Below are 17,924 nucleotides of genomic sequence, written 5' to 3'. Positions count from 1 at the left end.
AATTTATATATTTTTTTGTTAGTTTGCTCGGGTTAATAATAACTGATTACGGAACTAAAGTACTAAAGGAAGTGTGGTGCCTTGGAGGCCGCGCGATATCCGGTAAAACCCTGAAGAAAATTGTGTTAGTTTTTGTTTTGCTGTGTTGTTGTATTTTGTTTTAATTCCCATACAATACAATAAATACAAAGTTAAATATTCTTTCTTTCTCTTGAATAATTTAATGTTGGGAGGGGGAAGTTTGAAATCACATCGATCTGTTCTCACGCCACGTTCAACACTTGTCCGTCTCAGCTTCTTGGTGGTTTCAGTTTCGTTTTATATGTTGCCTTTATAATTCCTTGTTTTGGTTTGTTTTTGTTTTTTTTTTCCAAGTGGGAAGGGAGGTTGATATTCTACACTGCAGGAGCGCGTTGGTGGGTTTTGGGTGTGAGGGAGATTAACTATAATTCGCTAAAACTTCAAACATGCTTGGGGAGTTTACTTTGCTTTACAATGCCTTTTTCCGCTCTTATTTGTATAATGAGTAACAACGAACGCATTTCTGTTACAAAAACGGGAAGCTTCTTGCCACACCACTATCATTTCGAGTTGGTGGCGTAAAGTTAGCCAATAACAATTAGTTTCACACATCAACGAGACAACAAAAATCGAACAATATTCTGATGACAAGTTTCTTCGTGGCAATACACACCAATAAATGTTAAAAATGAAGCCTTTTTTTTCTTCTTCGCGTTCGCTCTCCACTCTGCTTTGTGTAAGTCTATCGTTGTACTTCTTGACTATTTTACTTTATTGGAATATATTTGATATCTGTTTTTTTTTTGTGTTTGAAAAATCTCGAAAAGGATTACTCTCAAATGTGGATTTATATTTGTAGTACCTGTATAATAGCGAAAACACGATATACTACTTCCGGTTTGTTTGTTATCTGTTTGCTGCTGATAGTCCTACGGATTTATTAATCTTTGATCAAGTATTGTCTTCTCTGAGAACAGTGTGTTGTTGTTTCTGGTTTTGTCAGTTGTAGTGGCGATCTATCCTCCTTCCCTCCCTTCACTTCATTTGGTTGATCATCTCGATCACCTTCCGCCGGTTCGCGTGCATGTATGCCTTCACCTCCCACATCATGTTGACGAGCGGTTCGTCAATCTTCTCGTCCATCGCAATGTCCACCGACATCTGCGGGTTGAAGCGGTAGTACGGCACTCCGATCATGCTGCACCAGGCGCGGGCACGGTCCACCACGCGCCCGTCCGAAGCGGTGGCCTGGTCGACGAGGAGGTTTCCTGTTTGGGGAGATTGGGAAGTGGTTATCAATTTATATAGATTTTTAAGAGGCCCGGTACTCCATATTCTTAATTTACAGAACGAAATGGGAGTGTTTAAATCGATTATCGTTTAAGATAAGAATAACCATGACTTAAATTAACCCTCTACAACCCAACCCCAACTCTAGGCGGGCTTCGTTCTAAAAATTCGCCAAAAATCCATTTTCAACGATTTTTGAATCTTTAAAAAGTATTCGGAAGAAGAATTCATAAAATTAAAAAAAATAGGGTTGGAAGCTACAATAAAAAAACTAGATTCGAGTATTTCTAAAATTTCCCAAACATCTTTAAAAATTTAATTTCCGGAGATTTTGTTTTATTTTCGCATACGGTATTTCTTTAAAAACACCTAAATGTTCACAAAATAGCGTATTTTTTAAACTTGAATATGGGACGCAATATTTTGTTTAAATTTCCACAACTCACAGTGAACGATCAAAGGAACAACCTACCGCGAATGAAATGATATTGTCTCGAATATTGTCTGAAAATCGGTAAGTCGGCAGTGCAAGTGATCACACTGAATAAAAAGAATTTCGACCTGGTGTATGAAGAATTGAAGCGTAGCAACTGCAACTTCTACACATTCAACCCTGAGAAGCCTTCTGTTAAGGTCGTCTTACAGGGTTACCAAGACCGTTCAGTTTCCAACCTGAAGAAGCACCTTTCGGACGCCGGAATATAACCGCGGGAGATAAAAGTGTTCTCGCGAAAGACAACGGTAACAGGTACTCACACACTGTACCTGTTGTACTTCGACCGCGGCACCGTCAAGATCCAAGACCTGCGGCGGACTAAGACGTTGGACGGTTTTTGGGTAAACTGGCGGTTTTACACCAAGAACCCGACGGACGTAGCGCAATGCCACCGTTGCCAGAAATTCGGCCACGGCTCGCGGAACTGCAACCTCCGGCCCCGCTGCGTGAAGTGCGGTGAGTCACACCTCTCGGGGGCATGCGCACTGCCACGAAAGGCAGACTTGGGGGACAAGGCAGAACAAACCAAGCCGCGTGTAAAATGCGCAAACTGTGACGGCAAGCATATCGGCAATTACCGTGGATGCGTCGCACGCAAGGCCTACCTCGAGGAGCAGGAAAAGAGGAAGAAGAAAGCAGCAGCGTCCCACCCTCCTCAGCGAAGTACGAGCGCAGCCGTTCCTGTAGCTGGACAGCTTACGGTTCCAGCGGAAAACTCAGCGTTCCCTCCTGGTTGGGGGCGTTCGTTCGCCAGCGTGGTTGCTGCCGGTAGCGGCAGTACGGCCCAGAAAGAAGTCACCGGGGAAGATCTCTTCACCCTGCCGGAGTTCTTTGCTCTCGCGGGGGAGATGATGTCGCGGTTTCGGAGCTGCCGGAACAAGGCGGAACAATTCCTGGCCCTTGGGGAACTGATGATCAAACACATCTACAAAGGATAATTAACCTGTGATCTAGTTATAAGCTTTCTCTTCCTCTATCCCCTTTCCTTTGCAATTTCTGTAAGTTTTTTTTTAATTTTGACAAAGAACTTTGTCCTAAGGTTTCTATACGTGGTGTCAATCCAAAATTTTCGCGAAGCGAAAACGTTACGTGACGAATTCCCCTCTCGGCAAATTTCCCCTCTTTTTGGTGCACGCTGGTTGGATGAACGAACGTTTCCCAATCAGTCAATCGAGAGACGTGAGATTGATGTATCTAAAATCACCCCCACTCTACCTCATAATTTTCGGATCGTCGACGAGGCAACAAAACGAGAATTGCCGAAAATTCATTCTGTTGCTGGACGTCGACGAGAACACATCAGAAGCAGATGGCCTGGTGGCCCGGTAGCAGACGGCCTGGAAATCCGGGAGCAGATGGCTTGGAGGCAAGGACCAGCTAAGACATGCCAGTCACGGGAGTCGATCATTGGAACTGGCCACCACCAGGACTGGAGTGGCCGGAGGCCCCGCGGATGTTCCGATGGGGGGGGGGACATTTGCCGAACCGTAAGAGTTGGGGCAATATGGGTATCAAACTTTATGGTTTTTGATACTGGACATGAAATTTGACATTTCGGCAGTAGTGGCCACAATCCGGAGTGGCCGGAGGCCCCGCGGATGTTCCGATGGGGGGACATTTGCCGGACCGTCAGAGTTGGGCCAATGTGGGTATCAAACTTTATGGTTTTTGATACTGGACATGAAATTTGACATTTCGGCAGTAGTGGCCACAATCCGGAGTGGCCGGAGGCCCCGCGGATGTTCCGATGGGGGGACATTTGCCGGACCGTAAGAGTTGGGCCAATATGGGTATCAAACTTTATGGTTTTTGATACTGGACATGAAATTTGACATTTCGGCAGTAGTGGCCACAATCCGGAGTGGCCGGAGGCCCCGCGGATGTTCCGATGGGGGGACATTTGCCGGACCGTAAGAGTTGGGCCAATATGGGTATCAAACTTTATGGTTTTTGATACTGGACATGAAATTTGACATTTCGGCAGTAGTGGCCACAATCCGGAGTGGCCGGAGGCCCCGCGGATGTTCCGATGGGGGGACATTTGCCGGACCGTCAGAGTTGGGCCAATGTGGGTATCAAACTTTATGGTTTTTGATACTGGACATGAAATTGGACATTTCGGCAGTAGTGGCCACAATCCGGAGTGGCCGGAGGCATCGCGGATGTTCCGATGGGGGGACATTTGCCGGACCGTAAGAGTTGGGCCAATATGGGTATCAAACTTTATGGTTTTTGATACTGGACATGAAATTTGACATTTCGGCAGTAGTGGCCACAATCCGGAGTGGCCGGAGGCCCCGCGGATGTTCCGATGGGGGGACATTTGCCGAACCGTAAGAGTTGGGCCAATATGGGTATCAAACTTTATGGTTTTTGATACTGGACATGAAATTTGACATTTCGGCAGTAGTGGCCACAATCCGGAGTGGCCGGAGGCCCCGCGGATGTTCCGATGGGGGGACATTTGCCGAACCGTAAGAGTTGGGGCAATATGGGTATCAAACTTTATGATTTTTGATACTGGACATAAAAAGTTGCATTTGGCCATTATCTGAATTTAAGCAGTTAAAATATATTGCTTATTAGGCAGGAAGTAATAAATAGATTACTGCGATGCACTTTTTTTTTGCGCCACTGCGAAAATCTGTTTCTGGAAATTTAGAATAACTATCTCGTAAACAATTAGAGCCCTGTTAAGGGCAGTTTTAATGTCTGCTGTTCAAATTTCCTTTACTGTCGCCGATTGCTTGCAACAGCCTTGCATAAACATTCCCGCATCTTGGTAACTTTCGAGTGGTGAAGGAAAGTCAATTGATTTCACTTCGATTTCTATTTCACCTCCACTTTCAATTTCCGTCACCTTAGTTCGATAGGACGGTAATTATAAGGGGGAAATTTGGACCGGACATTCTAATCGAAAATTTCAACAATCTTCTTGCAAAGTTCTTTGTCATACTGGTGTGTAACATAACCACCTGCACCTTTTTTCTTACTCTTGCTAGTGCCTTAGTTTTTTTTTTTTTTTTTTTTTTTTTTTGGGAGGGTGGTCCAGCCGCACATCGTTGATGTTGAAACCTCTAAACTGGGCCCTCGTCCTGTCACGTCCGTCAGTAGTCTTGTCGTACATTACAACTAGAATCAGATCTGCCAATGAATTAGAACACTTCGACCAAGTAAACACTGACGCTGTATGGATCTGACTCCTAGAATAAATGCACAGTTGTGAGTTATTCATAAATCCAACTTATTCAATTATTCATTTAAGTCCAAATATTCATTTGCTAACTACTTTGGATTGAAAATCTAAACTTTAATCTAAAATCCTCTAAACTTAATGTTCAAAAGTAAACGTTCCTTTAACTGTTGTAGTACTACTTCTATCAAAAACAATAAAAATTTATGAACTGATATACAAATAGGATAGAAATCGCGATTTGAAAAAGCAATGACCATTTACGTCAAACGATCCGTAGTTCCTCGATTCGCAACAATGGTCGATACAACCATAATCCGAAAACCGTTAGTTCAACAGATCAACAAATTTTGTCCGATATCATTACATTATTGATTGATCGAGACTCTGTGGACAATTTGACATAAAAGAATGCCTAGTATTCTACATCAATCAATGTTTATTGACAGCATTACTCTAACTTAACAATTGCAACTAAATTTATCATCAAATAGATTTGGAAAGCATACAGATTTATTTTAAATGCTAATGTTAAGCAACAAATCAATTGTACTATCCTACCCACCTAAATCCCAAGTGGTGTCCATAGTGCTTATAAAAAATAATGTATACCCAAATTTTAACTAATGCACTAGGATCAAATCATGCCCCTTGACTTTACAAGGCCCAGGGTACTCTTGCTAGTGCCTTAGTTAAAGAAATAATTGTTCCAAAATGGATTATGATGCAACACACAGCGGAAAGGAACTCCAAAACTCTGTTATGCACTTCAAAATAACTCACTGTATCTTGATTATTCACCAATAAAACCGAATTGAATTGAATTGAACTTATACTTTTTAACTGTCTAAATTATAGAGAATGTTTTAGTAAAAGCTTTCAGAATCTCAGATTTTCTTTGAATAGAGTTATATCTACGGGCGCATGTATTGCGTGTATGTACACGAAAAAGATTGAGGTTAAATTTTGTACCGGCCAGCAAAACAAATGGCGTGCTAGTGTGCGTGAGATTGGACTTAGATAACTCTTTAAGCTCATTTTAAGATTTTAAATTAACATTTAAGGTGAAACTGGACGTCGGCCATTAAAAAGTTCAATTTTTAAACTCGACAGATTGTTTGTTTACGGCTTATTCACCGTCTGTTTAACAGAGGAGATTTCTAAGATACGGCGTTTTTCTTAAAACTGCTTTCAATAATGCGAGTCGGGGAATACGTTTTTTTCGCGATTACTAACTCCTGATCAACTTTATAAGATTTCTGAAATCGAAAGTTTGCTTGCTATCGTCCTTTTCTCGTCCGTTACAAACAGAACACTTAAGTTATGGCATTTTCTTAAAAACTGCTTTTGAAAACTCGAGTCGTGGATTCAATATGGCGGAATGAGTATTCGTCGGTTATCGGCGAACCGGGATCGACTAACATCGGAAGATCAATTTTCAAAAAGGTGCAAACTAAGGATTTTTTAAAATTAAAATGCAATCTCAATTTAAGGCATGATTTAGAAAAAGTTGCGTAAATCGCGAATGGTTTAAAAAAATACGGCTTAAATAAAGAATATGGTTTACTCACCGATAGCGGAGATTCCGTAGGCCAGCTTCGCCGTGTCCCATATACTGTCCGGTCGGAACACGTCAATTTCCTTCAATTCCGTCACCGGGATCAGACCGGTACCGAGCGAGACCACACCCGAAATCTACGAGATAACCAAAAATCAGTAAAATTATCCCGAGAAAGCTTTGACAACCCAACTCACCGGCACCGCTTCGGCGTCGCGGCCAATACTTCGCAGCGCCATGTTCAGCTCGTGGATTTCGGTGATTGCGTCCAGCGTCGGGTTGTTCGCTATCAGCCCCCCGTCCAGGAAGCGTCCGAAGGCGCGGAAGTACGATGGAGCTGCGCCGGTAGCGCGGGCCGCCCTCCAAACCAGTTGATCCTCGGGCGGGGGTGGAGGTTGCCGTCGGCTGTTGGAGGGCGTCGCGATGCCCAGGAAGTCACTGGCGCACTTGTAGTTGCGGAATATGTGCAAATCTACGGGCTTGCGGTCGGCCATCACACCCGTGACCATCAGCTTCGGGTACTTGATGTCGGTCATGACGGTGAACTCGCCGAGCTGTTCCTTGAGGACCGACTCGAGGAGGTCGCTCGGGTATGGTCGTGACCCGACGAATGCCTGATCCTTCATGCGCAGGTACAGACACATGCATTGTTTCATGGTTTTGCCACAGCCCAGGGCGAGGGCCAGGATTCCACCGGTGCTGGTTCCGGCGATCCAGTCGAAGAGATGAATGATTGGGGTTTGTGCAAGGTTCTCGATTTCGAGCAGCATCTGCGCGAGCACGAGACCTCGGATTCCACCGCCGTCCAGGCAGAGCAACCGTCCCCGGCCGTGCCAGTTCTCTGAGGTAGGCGTTTCCGTGTGGATCGGATTGACCGTTGGTTCTTCCAGCATCGGATCGTCCTCGTCGTCGTTGATGAATTCACGCTTGCTGCTTCCGGTTGGGGAGGCTGCTTTTGAGGAAGATACGGATGAGGTCGGCTTCGAGGCCGCTTCCACCTTGCTGTTGGTGAACATTGCCAGCAGGGCGTCCATCACGCTGGCTCCTTTCCGTTCCTGGCTTGTATCGACGATCTTCTGCTCTTCCCTGGCTTCACGAGCTTGATTCTCTTCGCGGACCGTTCGGATCGTGTTTGATATCATGCTTGGGATACTGTTCCGTTGATTTCCACGACTTGTCCGCTCCAACACCTGAGTTATGTGGTCACGCTGTTCCGAGGTTTCCGGTTGTGCCGGCGGAATCCCATTGTAGGTTCCCTTGGCCGAACAACCCGGCGGACACTTGGTACCATTATCCTGGCATCGTTTCGCTCCGATCGAGTGCAAAATGTACAAAATCATCGCGTCCTTCGACCCCGAATCGTCCTTGCCGACCATGTGCCGCGGCGTTTTACCCTCCTTATTCGGTTTGTTAATGTCCGCGCCAAACACCACCAAACACTGCACGATCGGAACCAGCTTCTTCTCAACTGCAATGTGCAGCGGCGTGTTCCCGTTGTTGTCCACCACGTCAATGTCCGCCTCGTGCGCCAACAGTGCCACCACGCACTCCAGCCGGTCCCGGGCCACCATCATGTGCAGCGGCGTTTGACCGTTAAAGTTGACCAAATTGACGTCGCACCCGCGCTCAATCAACGAGTTCAACACTTCACGGCTCGAACTCCAGTGCAGCGGAGTTCCGCCGTGCTTCATGTCCTGCGTAAACAGCTTGTTCGGATTACTCACCAAAAAGTCCGCGACGTTGCCTGCGGAGGAAGGTTCTTTGGTGTGATTATTGGTTTTTTGCGTTTGAAAAAGCAAAAAAGAAGAGAAATAACGTTAGTTGGATCGCTAAAAATGACAAAACACAAATTCCAATAAAATATTGTTAGCCAACGTGCTACCTCGAACCCCCAACTCGGGTGAACCTCTCTGCTTTAAACAAGAACATGCTGCAGATTCAAGATTAGTCAAAGCGAAAAAAAACAACTCCCAAAACAAATACTCACTCGAGGTGGCCGCCCGGTTGTACACGTTGCTGGCGCACTTGGCCATCTTGTTGGTGTCCGCACCGGCCAGCAGCAGGGCCTTCACGCAGTCCGGCTTGTCGGCCAAACAGGCCAGATGCAGCGGCGTGTAGCCGTCGGTGTTGCAGTGGTTCAGGTTGGCGGTGCTTTTCGCCGTCAGGAGCTGCAAGGTGTCGAGGGTTAGAAAGAGGTATCAAGGTGTGGTTCGCGAAACTATACTCACGTTGATCATTTCTTTGGTCGTGCTGGCGGCGTAATGGAACACGCTGCTGCTGTTGTTGTCCAGGTGTTCCGCTTTGGCGATCGGTGAGAGGGCCTTCACCATCTCCAGATTGTTGGCCTTGATGGCGACCTGCAAATGGACAATAACAATGACAAAATATATTAAGATAATCTACGAATCTTCTACTGCTAGGTTTTATATTTAAGATCTTGAAGATTTTTAAACTAACAATAAAAATGCATTTAAGGCCCGCTCCTTGCAAAATTTAACATAATATTTTTTTTTTAAATCCCATACAAACTTCAACTCAGCGACCACTGAATCCTCAACCCGATTTAACCCAAAATTGGCACAGATGACCAATTTTGCCTAAGGAATCGGGCATGGGGTGTCCCCAAGGATTTTCAAAGTGTCCCATTTTTCTTGTCAGCCAAAAGCTAAGTACGGAGCTATCAATAGGGCAGCGAATGACCAAGAAGCTTAAAGCGGCCAGAAATAAATGAATTAACAACCACAACAAGTACGGAATTTGGAAGGAACGCGGTCAAGAAAAGTCGCACATTCTTGTCGTGACCCTCTTGTTTATATTTTTTTAATATTTGTGTTTTTGATTTAAAAAGTTTTTGAAGTTATTGAATTTCTAAATTTTGAAATGGTTAAATTTTTAAATTCTCAGATCTTAAAATTTATAAATATATATTTCTTTAATTTTCGAGTTTTCGATATTTTAAATTTTTAAATTAGATTTTTTGAGTTTCTAAATAAAAAAATATATTATTTTTCAATATTTATTTGATTTGAGTTTATTTGATTCCATAAATTTTTATTTTTTAAGTTTTTGAATTCTTGAAATTAAAATTGTCAGCTTCAGCTTTTGTTATTTTTTATTAGGTATTTGTATTTTTAAATTATTTGAATTGTAATGTTGAAGTTTAAGCTTTAAATTAAAATTTTTAATTTAGGACATTCATAAATTTAAAAATAATAGAAGACCCTAATTTTTATATTCTTGAATTTTGGTATTTTTATTTTGAAAATTTCTGAATTTGTTAATTTTAAAATGTTTGAATTTTTATATTTAAAAATCCTTGAATTTTTGATTTAAGTTTTAAATATTTGTTTGTCTTTATACCAGATTTTTTTATGGTTTTTTTCTGAATTTTTAAATTCCATTTATTTTGAATTTGGTGTTTTTGACTGATGTTTGAATTTTTTTATTTCTTGGTTTTTTTTTAAATATTTTTTTTAGTTTCTAAGTGTACAATTGTTTGAACTGTTTAATTATTAAATTTTCAAAATTTGAAATTTCTAAATCTCTAAAAAAATCTAAAACAAATTTAATTAAAAAAAATTAACAGTTTTTAATTTTTCAAACCAGGATTTTTTTAGATTCTTGAATTTTCAAAAAGTCCTAAATTAAAAAAAAAATATTGAATTTTTAATATTTTTGCCAAAAGTTAAGAACTTTAAAAATGCCTATTTGGATTTTTTATTTCTTAATTTTTGATATGAATTTCAAAGTTTATATTTTGCTAAATTTTATTTTTTGATTTTTTTTATCTGTAAAATTTTAAAATCTTCGATTTTTTTAATTATTACTATTTTGTATGGAGCGTGGACAACCGCCAACCTCCAGAGTAACCGAACAGTCCGAAGAAATAAATGTTAATTCATTTTTTGGCTCCATAAGGTTTGCTAATAGCAGGCGTGCGATGTACCACAAAGTGGAACCAAAAATCAAGTGGCAGTGTTAACTCTGGGTTACTCTGTGGTCTCTTCTTCTCAACCGGACAGTAACGCAGAAGTAACGGGTTTTGATGTGCTTCATCCGCTTCTCTTACTTGTTGCCATCTACGAGCTCGATTGTCCTCGTATATTGGCACAGGTCGGTTCATCATGATCCCGAACTCGCCCTGTAGCTTCTGATGACAGCGATACGCAGCTCTGTTCCCGGGAGCCCCAGCTGACCAGAGTTGGATTTTCGCTGTTTACAACAGACCTTCGATCATGCTCAGATAATCAGTGTTGTTGGGTAGCTGATCGTTCTACTCCTTCGGCTGTAGATCAAATCTTCGATTTCTTGGCATCCTTCAAACCGAACGTTACACTCTCGTGACTTTGTGCACCGAGCGATAGGGAAAGAGGGATTCCCCAATCACCATGTCGTGGTTACCACGGAACTCCGTAAACAGCTCGTCGTTTTCGCTCATCGCTTTAAGTCTGCTTTCCACGTTGATCGTCGTTTGTTCATTCGAAAACCTGCTCTGGCCAGACTTCCCTCGAACCCGACTAATGTTATTATCGATAATGTTATTAAAAGCAAATGATTGATCGCAACCCACCTGCAACGGCGTCAGCAGCTCGGCATGGTCCGGATCGTCCAGCGATTCCACAATCTTCGGGTTGGAGACGTAATCGACCAGGTTAAAGTGGGCCACCACGTGGGCCAACGACCAGGACGGGTGCTCGATCAGCGTGTCGCACAGCTTCTGCAGCCCGTTGATGTTGTACATCTAAAATTGCGAAGATTGACGCCAGATGGTTGGTTGAAAGTCAGCGTAAGAAAGTCTTTCTCACCTCACGAATCATCTTCACCAGCTCCGGCAGTCTCTGATGGAAGGCTTCGAATTTCTCCTCGGCTTCGGGTTGCGTTCCCGCCCGGTATAGACTAAAATTAGAAGACATTTGTTTTAGGATTATAAAAATTTAAACCAGAACTCTCTTCTCCCACCTGTACGAGGTGTTGATCGTCTCGGAGTGGGGTCGCTCCAGCACAATCTCGTACACCGATTTCTTGTCACCGCCACTTCCGTTTCCGGGTGCGTACAGCCGCATCGCGTCATCTCGGTGCAGCACCTGCAGGTTGATGTACATTTCGTTCTTGACTTCCTGCACTTTGTTGGGAGGTGCATCGCCGCCCAGCAGTCGTTGCAGAACTGGAAAAAATAAATATTTTATTAACTATCGACTATTCAATGTGCAACAATACATCACTAAGACAAATAGTTTAAAAGGTATACTTCAAACGGGATCCTACCTAAACCGGAAGCCAAAGCGCCAATACCGAGCCAAGCCATTTGCATAGGGAGAATGGTGGTGGTTGTGGTGTAATTTGCGTTTCGCAAATTATGTGCAATTTGTTAGTAAATGTAAATGTTTCTGTTAGTTTTTCGTGGGACAAGTGTAAATTTTGATGATTTCGGTGGGTTGATTGCATGGGTGTGTTGTCGCTTATCGTTCAAACTAACGCGGTTAGAGGTATCGCGAAATCGACGCAACAACTGAAATGAGTCAAGATTGGATACACACGGTTTGGTCGAATGCTTGTGGAAAATTGGCTGCTCAAATTTAACTTTCGAAGGCACAATAACAGACAACAACATTTTAACTAGCTGCGCTACAAGGGATACTGGATAGTCTTACAATTTTGATTTACAAAAACTACGACATTACCATGAATATACATGAATATACATTTACATGAATACACATTAGAAGGTGGCCTACAATTGTGAGATGAGATGAAAGAAATGAAAGAGAAATTGTGTTTGTGTAAGGACTTAATGCAAGATAAAATTTTATGTTTCAAGATATTCAGCGTATCACTTTCTACTTGCAACATAAAGGTGTTTTTTTCTGTTATACCTTGCCGAATGTCCCTTTCCACGATTGGTGGGTTTTTCCACAATCCTAACATAGAGAACGCAGGCATAGAAGTAATTAATACTTGTGAAAAACTTCAAGAAACAAAAAAAAAACGAGAATGTCTCTCAAATACGTATTTAACTATAAACAGTATAGGACTACACAGTAAAAAATTGTGTAAATTTGGGACGTGTAATTTTGGAAGGTTGAATATAACCTCTTTCATGATGTAACGTTACCTCAATTTAGACTGAAAAAGTGGCATTACACCAGAAAAAGTGGTGGAATTACCAATTTTCAGTGGTAAAATTACACATCTAGAGTTTTTTTTATGAAAAGGTCTTATAAACATATGAAAGAAAATAGGTTATAGGACCTTTTCAATAAAAACTCTGGACATTTTTTCTGACAAAAAAAATGTATCCCTTGCCAGATGTAATATTACTACGATATTACTATGAACTGTGTAGCAGGCCAAGGGTGAAATGATACCTTTTCGGTTGACACCCGGTGAGGAACATCCTGGAAGGAGCGGAACTACATCCGTAGTGCTGTTAGTTGATCTTGGTCAAAACAGTTGCTCTGGTTCCTTGCAAGTTACCCATTTTCTTACCTCCACGTTGGCTTGGTTTCGTCATCATGATGACAACACGTGACCTTGCTGGTGGCCTGTGGAAACGAACTCGTAAACCTTTGACCAGCGAGGGTCAGAGTCGAGACGGCCAAAAGAAAGGGATGCGCAATGTGGGAAGGGAAGATTGTAGACGGTATTGTTTTGATTCACAGCATGTTGAGTTGACTGTTGTGGATGTACCTGATACATCGCAATACGGGGTTTCTCTTCTTTCCACTTTCAGCTACTATCTATCTTCTATTTCTTTATTATGTATTACTGATTTTCTAATTCGGCTTCTGTTTACTATCCACCATTTTATTTTGATTGCATGATCCTTTGTTTCTCTTATTTTCATATACTAATGCATCTTTTTGTTTTTGTTTGTTTTCATTTTCATGTCGTGTCTGGGCCTACGGTTGGAGAACGATTGCACCACGACAACCACTTCGGAGTGATATTATCACACTGGAGACAACAGCAACAACATCAGAAACCCTGATGTCACTCAGGCTCCCGCAAGTAACTGTATCATTATTTTAAAGTGTTTATATTTTACTAACATCCCTTTCTTTGCAGAGCATGGACTACATTATAAAGCGGCAATGTGGGAAAGGGAAGTAATTTGTGATTGTAGAAGGTATTGTTTTGATTCACAGCATGTTGAACGAACTGTTGTGGATGTACCTAGAACATCGCAACTCGGAGTATCTCTTCTTATTATCTCCAACTACTTTAGTTCTGTTTCACTTATCTTTCAAGTCTCCTCTACTCAATTTGCCAGTTTTAACTGCTATGTGTTTTCCCTAACAAAAACTGATCTCCTTAATATGCGAACGTGGTTAATGCTCGGGTTAATTCCTGTTCATATTTCTAGATTAAATTTTCAAAACAACCTATCCCTCATGGGTTTCCTATGCAGATAGGGCCTTTTGAAAATTTAATCGAGATTTGATGTATTCTTTATTCATTGTCTAATTTATTTATTAATTAAAATATTATTTTAATCGGCTCCTAAAGTTGTCATTAATGCTATATTATTATTTATCCTTCATCACAAAGTTTTTTTCATAAATTATTGCCTATATTTTTAATCTTTTTCATACAGCTTTTACTCTTCTTTCCTTCAACATACAAATATTCTTTCAGTAGCGAACTTTATGTAGTATGCTTTTTCCTTTATTGTCTATTGTTTTAATCTACGCCCTTTTCTTCAAACAAGTAAGGTTTGAGTCCTTACTCAATACATTGAATGATCAAAGTCACACACATAACATTATTGTAATTTTGATAAATTTTTGAATAACATGCTTAGGTTCAAAACATTGTAACAAAACACCGCGACAGAAGAAATAGCAACAGATTAACACGACTCAACATTAGGCAAGATTTCAGGAGAAAGCAATACACTGTAAATAACAATTAGTTTTTGAATTCAAACTTAAAATTAAACAGTTTTTTGCTTTAATGAAAATTGATAGGCACACTATAAATGATTAGGCGCTTATACTTACATCAAACCCTACGTAATGTACCACCCCCGGCCGAGTTAAAATGCGTAACCGGAAAAGAAGGTGTGCATGCCTGGCACGAACACTCAAAGCGTGTTCTAGCGTGTTGCTCGTACTGACTCAGAGCAAGGGTAAGATGTAGGTGTAAGGGCAGTGCGTGTTCGTCGGGAACCTGGTGCATAAGATCGGTCAAGGCCCGTTCTTACACTGAAAATTGCGAATTGCGAATTGCGATATTACTATGAACTGTGTATTGATAAAATATACTTATTATAATAACATTTCTTAATCCTTCAAAATTCCATAACGCACTTCTAAAGTGAAGACATAAGTTTTGAGAATATGAAAATTCTATCCAATGTTATGATTACTTGAGTAAAATGCATACATTCCCTTCCCGTTTATGGAAACATGAGGTTATATTTATGTTGCCAAAATGAGGAAATTTGACAATTGTGAATCTTAAAGATTTTTTTTTGTTTTCTTTTGCCTTTTCATATTTTTATTGGTTTTTCCATTTACTACCAGTCTTCGTAAGGGGATACTGAGCTCGATTTGCTCTCCATCCGCATTAACCTTTTCTCATCTATATGATATTCCTTTTCAAAGCCGTGGGAAGGAGCATCATCGATGTTTGCGGACGTGCACGCAGAACACAGAACAGTGAGAACTAGCAAAAATGTCTCACTTTCTTCTGATACAAGTCGCCATATTGAAATTGCTTGAAGATTCATACCAGTGGTATACTGCCGCTCGAAGCTAGTCCGTCCCATTGTAATTTCGTCAACTTTGAGGTAATGATGCAGTTTGGTTCAAAATCATATAAACTATCAGAAAAACCAATAAAATTTAGAACTTTGTTCTAGAAAACCGTAGAAAATTCACTTTTTCGTGAAATTCTAACACGTAGCCTCATGGGCGGGACAACATTGACATGCGTTTTTCTCGGCTTGCTGATTTTACATATGGGACGAACTCGATTAGAGCGGCAGTATACTGTAATGGCAGAGACTGGGTGTGGATAATGAAACATCAGAACTACGTTGACAGGTTCAAAATAGTTTATTAATTGCACAATTTTTAAGGATTTTCTAATTTCTTAGTAATTTTTGGACCATCCACAAACCACGTGGACACTTTTTTGGGAATCTGTTACCCCCCCCCCCCCTTCGTGGACAATTGTTCATACAAAAAAAATCTTTTTTGTATGGATCGTGGACAATCGCCATACCACCCCCCCCCCCCCACCCCCCCTAAAGTGTCCACGTGGTTTATGGATGGTCCCCAAAGAACTTCTCAAGTGTTTCTTTTAATCCAAGACACAATGCAATCGTGATTGGGATCTTTGGTACTTGTTGATAAACTTCTTTTATGTAATTAAAATTGAAGAGCCTAATAATCATAGAGCTGCTTTTATTGATATACATTTTGACGTAAAATTAGGCTTTATTCGAAGGCCCCAGTCACGATTTAACTACTCCAACTTTTCAAGTGAGTTTAAGCTTAATTCATAACTGGGAAAAAGTTATTTATCTTTGCTATCGATTCATACGCCATTTGCCATAAGTGTACCGGAGCAGATCGGAAATAATGACTAATGGTTCAATGAAGACAAAGTACATAATTTACCCGGCTTTCTAACAGTGACAACAACAACAAAACATTAAGCCGATCGCGAATAAGCCAACTTTTTTGACGTTTTCATCGTCACCGCTATATATTTACACACATCACGCGATATTCTCTGCTCTCTTTCGATTTTTTTTCTCACCAACAAACGGCTTAGCTGAGATTCTTGTTATGGATTCCCTGGCCTGTACCTTTCACCTGACCCCTGTCCCCCGTCATCGTCGTTTAGCAATATTTTTCTCGTCAATTTTAATGACTTGTCGACCGATGGGTCAAATCTTGGCGTCGATTACGGCACAACAAACCCCAACTGAGCATTTTAAACCTAGTTTTCTACCGTAACAAAGGACAGAAAGGAATTTTCATGCAAAACATATTTCCACGCACGCACCCCACCCCCTGCCGGAGCATGCAAAAAGAAGAGAAAAGTGCCTCGAATTTTCCAACCAGGAGGAAAAACCTTCCACCCCAGCAAACTTACCGTTCAACATGTTTCCTTCGCTACCACCCGCACCGGAACTGGAACCAAACTAGTCGTAACGTAACCGGAAGCGCCCCAAATTCGCAATTTTTCCAGCGATTCTAGAGTGGCGTTTCACAATCGTCCAGAGATAATCGCTTTTTTCTTCGTCCAAGTTCGCCCTCGGCGTTCCACACTCTTCTCTCTCTAAAATGTTTGTTATGACTAATGAAACAGATTATTTTCTGACTGACAGTTTGGCCCGTTTATTTATGTGTGTGCTGTGTGGTGTACGGGTTTGTCACCAACACAAAGTAGGCGCCCGGTGCCTGACGTTTGATGGTTTTGCGATTAGAGAGAAGGAAAAGAACCAAAGAGCGACAACAAACAGAATGGCCTGAGTTGGTGGAGGTTTCAAATTACCTGTTATTTTTGGATTGCACATGTTTGAAAGTTATGAGAGTTCTGTACCAACAAAATTGGATTTAACTTGTATCAAAGAAGAAAAATACATTCTGTTTCATATGCAAACTCACTAAATGTAATTGTTGCGAATAAACGCAGAGTGACGCGCCCCTCGGACACTGTTGCTGCAGATCTTTCCCAGTGGGAATTTTGGCTCGAGTCGATTTGGTCTTGTTGGCAATTGGACTCACAATTTTAAAATGAAATTTTGTGTTCTAAATAAAAAAAATATCCTTCTGGGTTAGGGACCATCCATAAACCACGTGGACACTTTTTTGAAATCTTAGACTCCCCCCCCCCCCTACCTCCCCTCGTGGACAATTTCCATACAAACCAAATATTTCTTGTATGGAGCGTGGACAATCGATGCGGGAAATGGCAGTGATTTAAAATCTATTTTTAACTTAATTTTTTTTTCTAATTTGAGTACGCCATCGAACTTGGCGCCCAATTTTACACAAAAGTCCTTTTGACATCATATTTCTATCTCTTCATTGTTCCAAGCTACATATCACTGAAAAAAAGTCTTTTGGTGAACATCCTGAAAAATAAAAAGGGTCGTACCGCCTCTCCGTCACGAGATGTCGAAAAATGTGATCAGGGACCAAAATTACCCTTTAGTTTCACGGAAATCAAAAAGAAGTCGGGGTGGAGAATTACCCAACTAAACAAAAATCCAAATTCCAAATCCGATTTTGCATCTAAAGTTAAGTTGAAATGCGACGCCAACTTCTGTTTAACTGAAATCAATCTCTGCTTGCAATTTTATATTTTTCGTCCTCAAAAAAAAAAAAAAAAAAAGAACTTCGTATGTT

General features: G+C 41.2%; 1 protein-coding gene across 5 annotated transcripts; it reads right to left on the bottom strand.

Annotated features, from left to right (window-relative positions):
- Positions 1–511: 511 nt before the first annotated feature.
- On the bottom strand, positions 512–16,878 carry LOC120413215 (85/88 kDa calcium-independent phospholipase A2). Of its 5 annotated transcripts, none has more exons than XM_039573933.2 (10): positions 16,666–16,878; positions 12,432–12,476; positions 11,518–11,722; positions 11,364–11,454; positions 11,129–11,299; positions 8,787–8,915; positions 8,546–8,726; positions 6,756–8,317; positions 6,572–6,695; positions 512–1,289 (listed from the first exon to the last, which is right to left on the bottom strand). In XM_039573933.2, exons 1-10 carry the CDS (start codon positions 16,673–16,675, stop codon positions 1,057–1,059), a joined length of 2,751 nt encoding a protein of 916 aa, XP_039429867.1. In that variant the 5' UTR covers positions 16,676–16,878; the 3' UTR covers positions 512–1,056. The 5 variants fall into 5 exon arrangements, with proteins under 5 accessions (XP_039429867.1, XP_039429869.1, XP_039429868.1 ...); XM_039573935.2 differs by having other exon boundaries at positions 6,756–8,302; XM_039573934.2 differs by lacking the exon at positions 12,432–12,476 and adding an exon at positions 11,824–12,067.
- Between the last annotated feature and the right edge of the window lie 1,046 nt (positions 16,879–17,924).

The sequence above is a fragment of the Culex pipiens genome, chromosome 3, assembly GCF_016801865.2.
Source record: "Culex pipiens pallens isolate TS chromosome 3, TS_CPP_V2, whole genome shotgun sequence".
Lineage (NCBI taxonomy): Eukaryota > Metazoa > Arthropoda > Insecta > Diptera > Culicidae > Culex > Culex pipiens.
The sequence above is the reverse complement of the archived record's forward strand: the minus strand, read 5'-3'. Positions and strand labels throughout refer to the sequence as shown.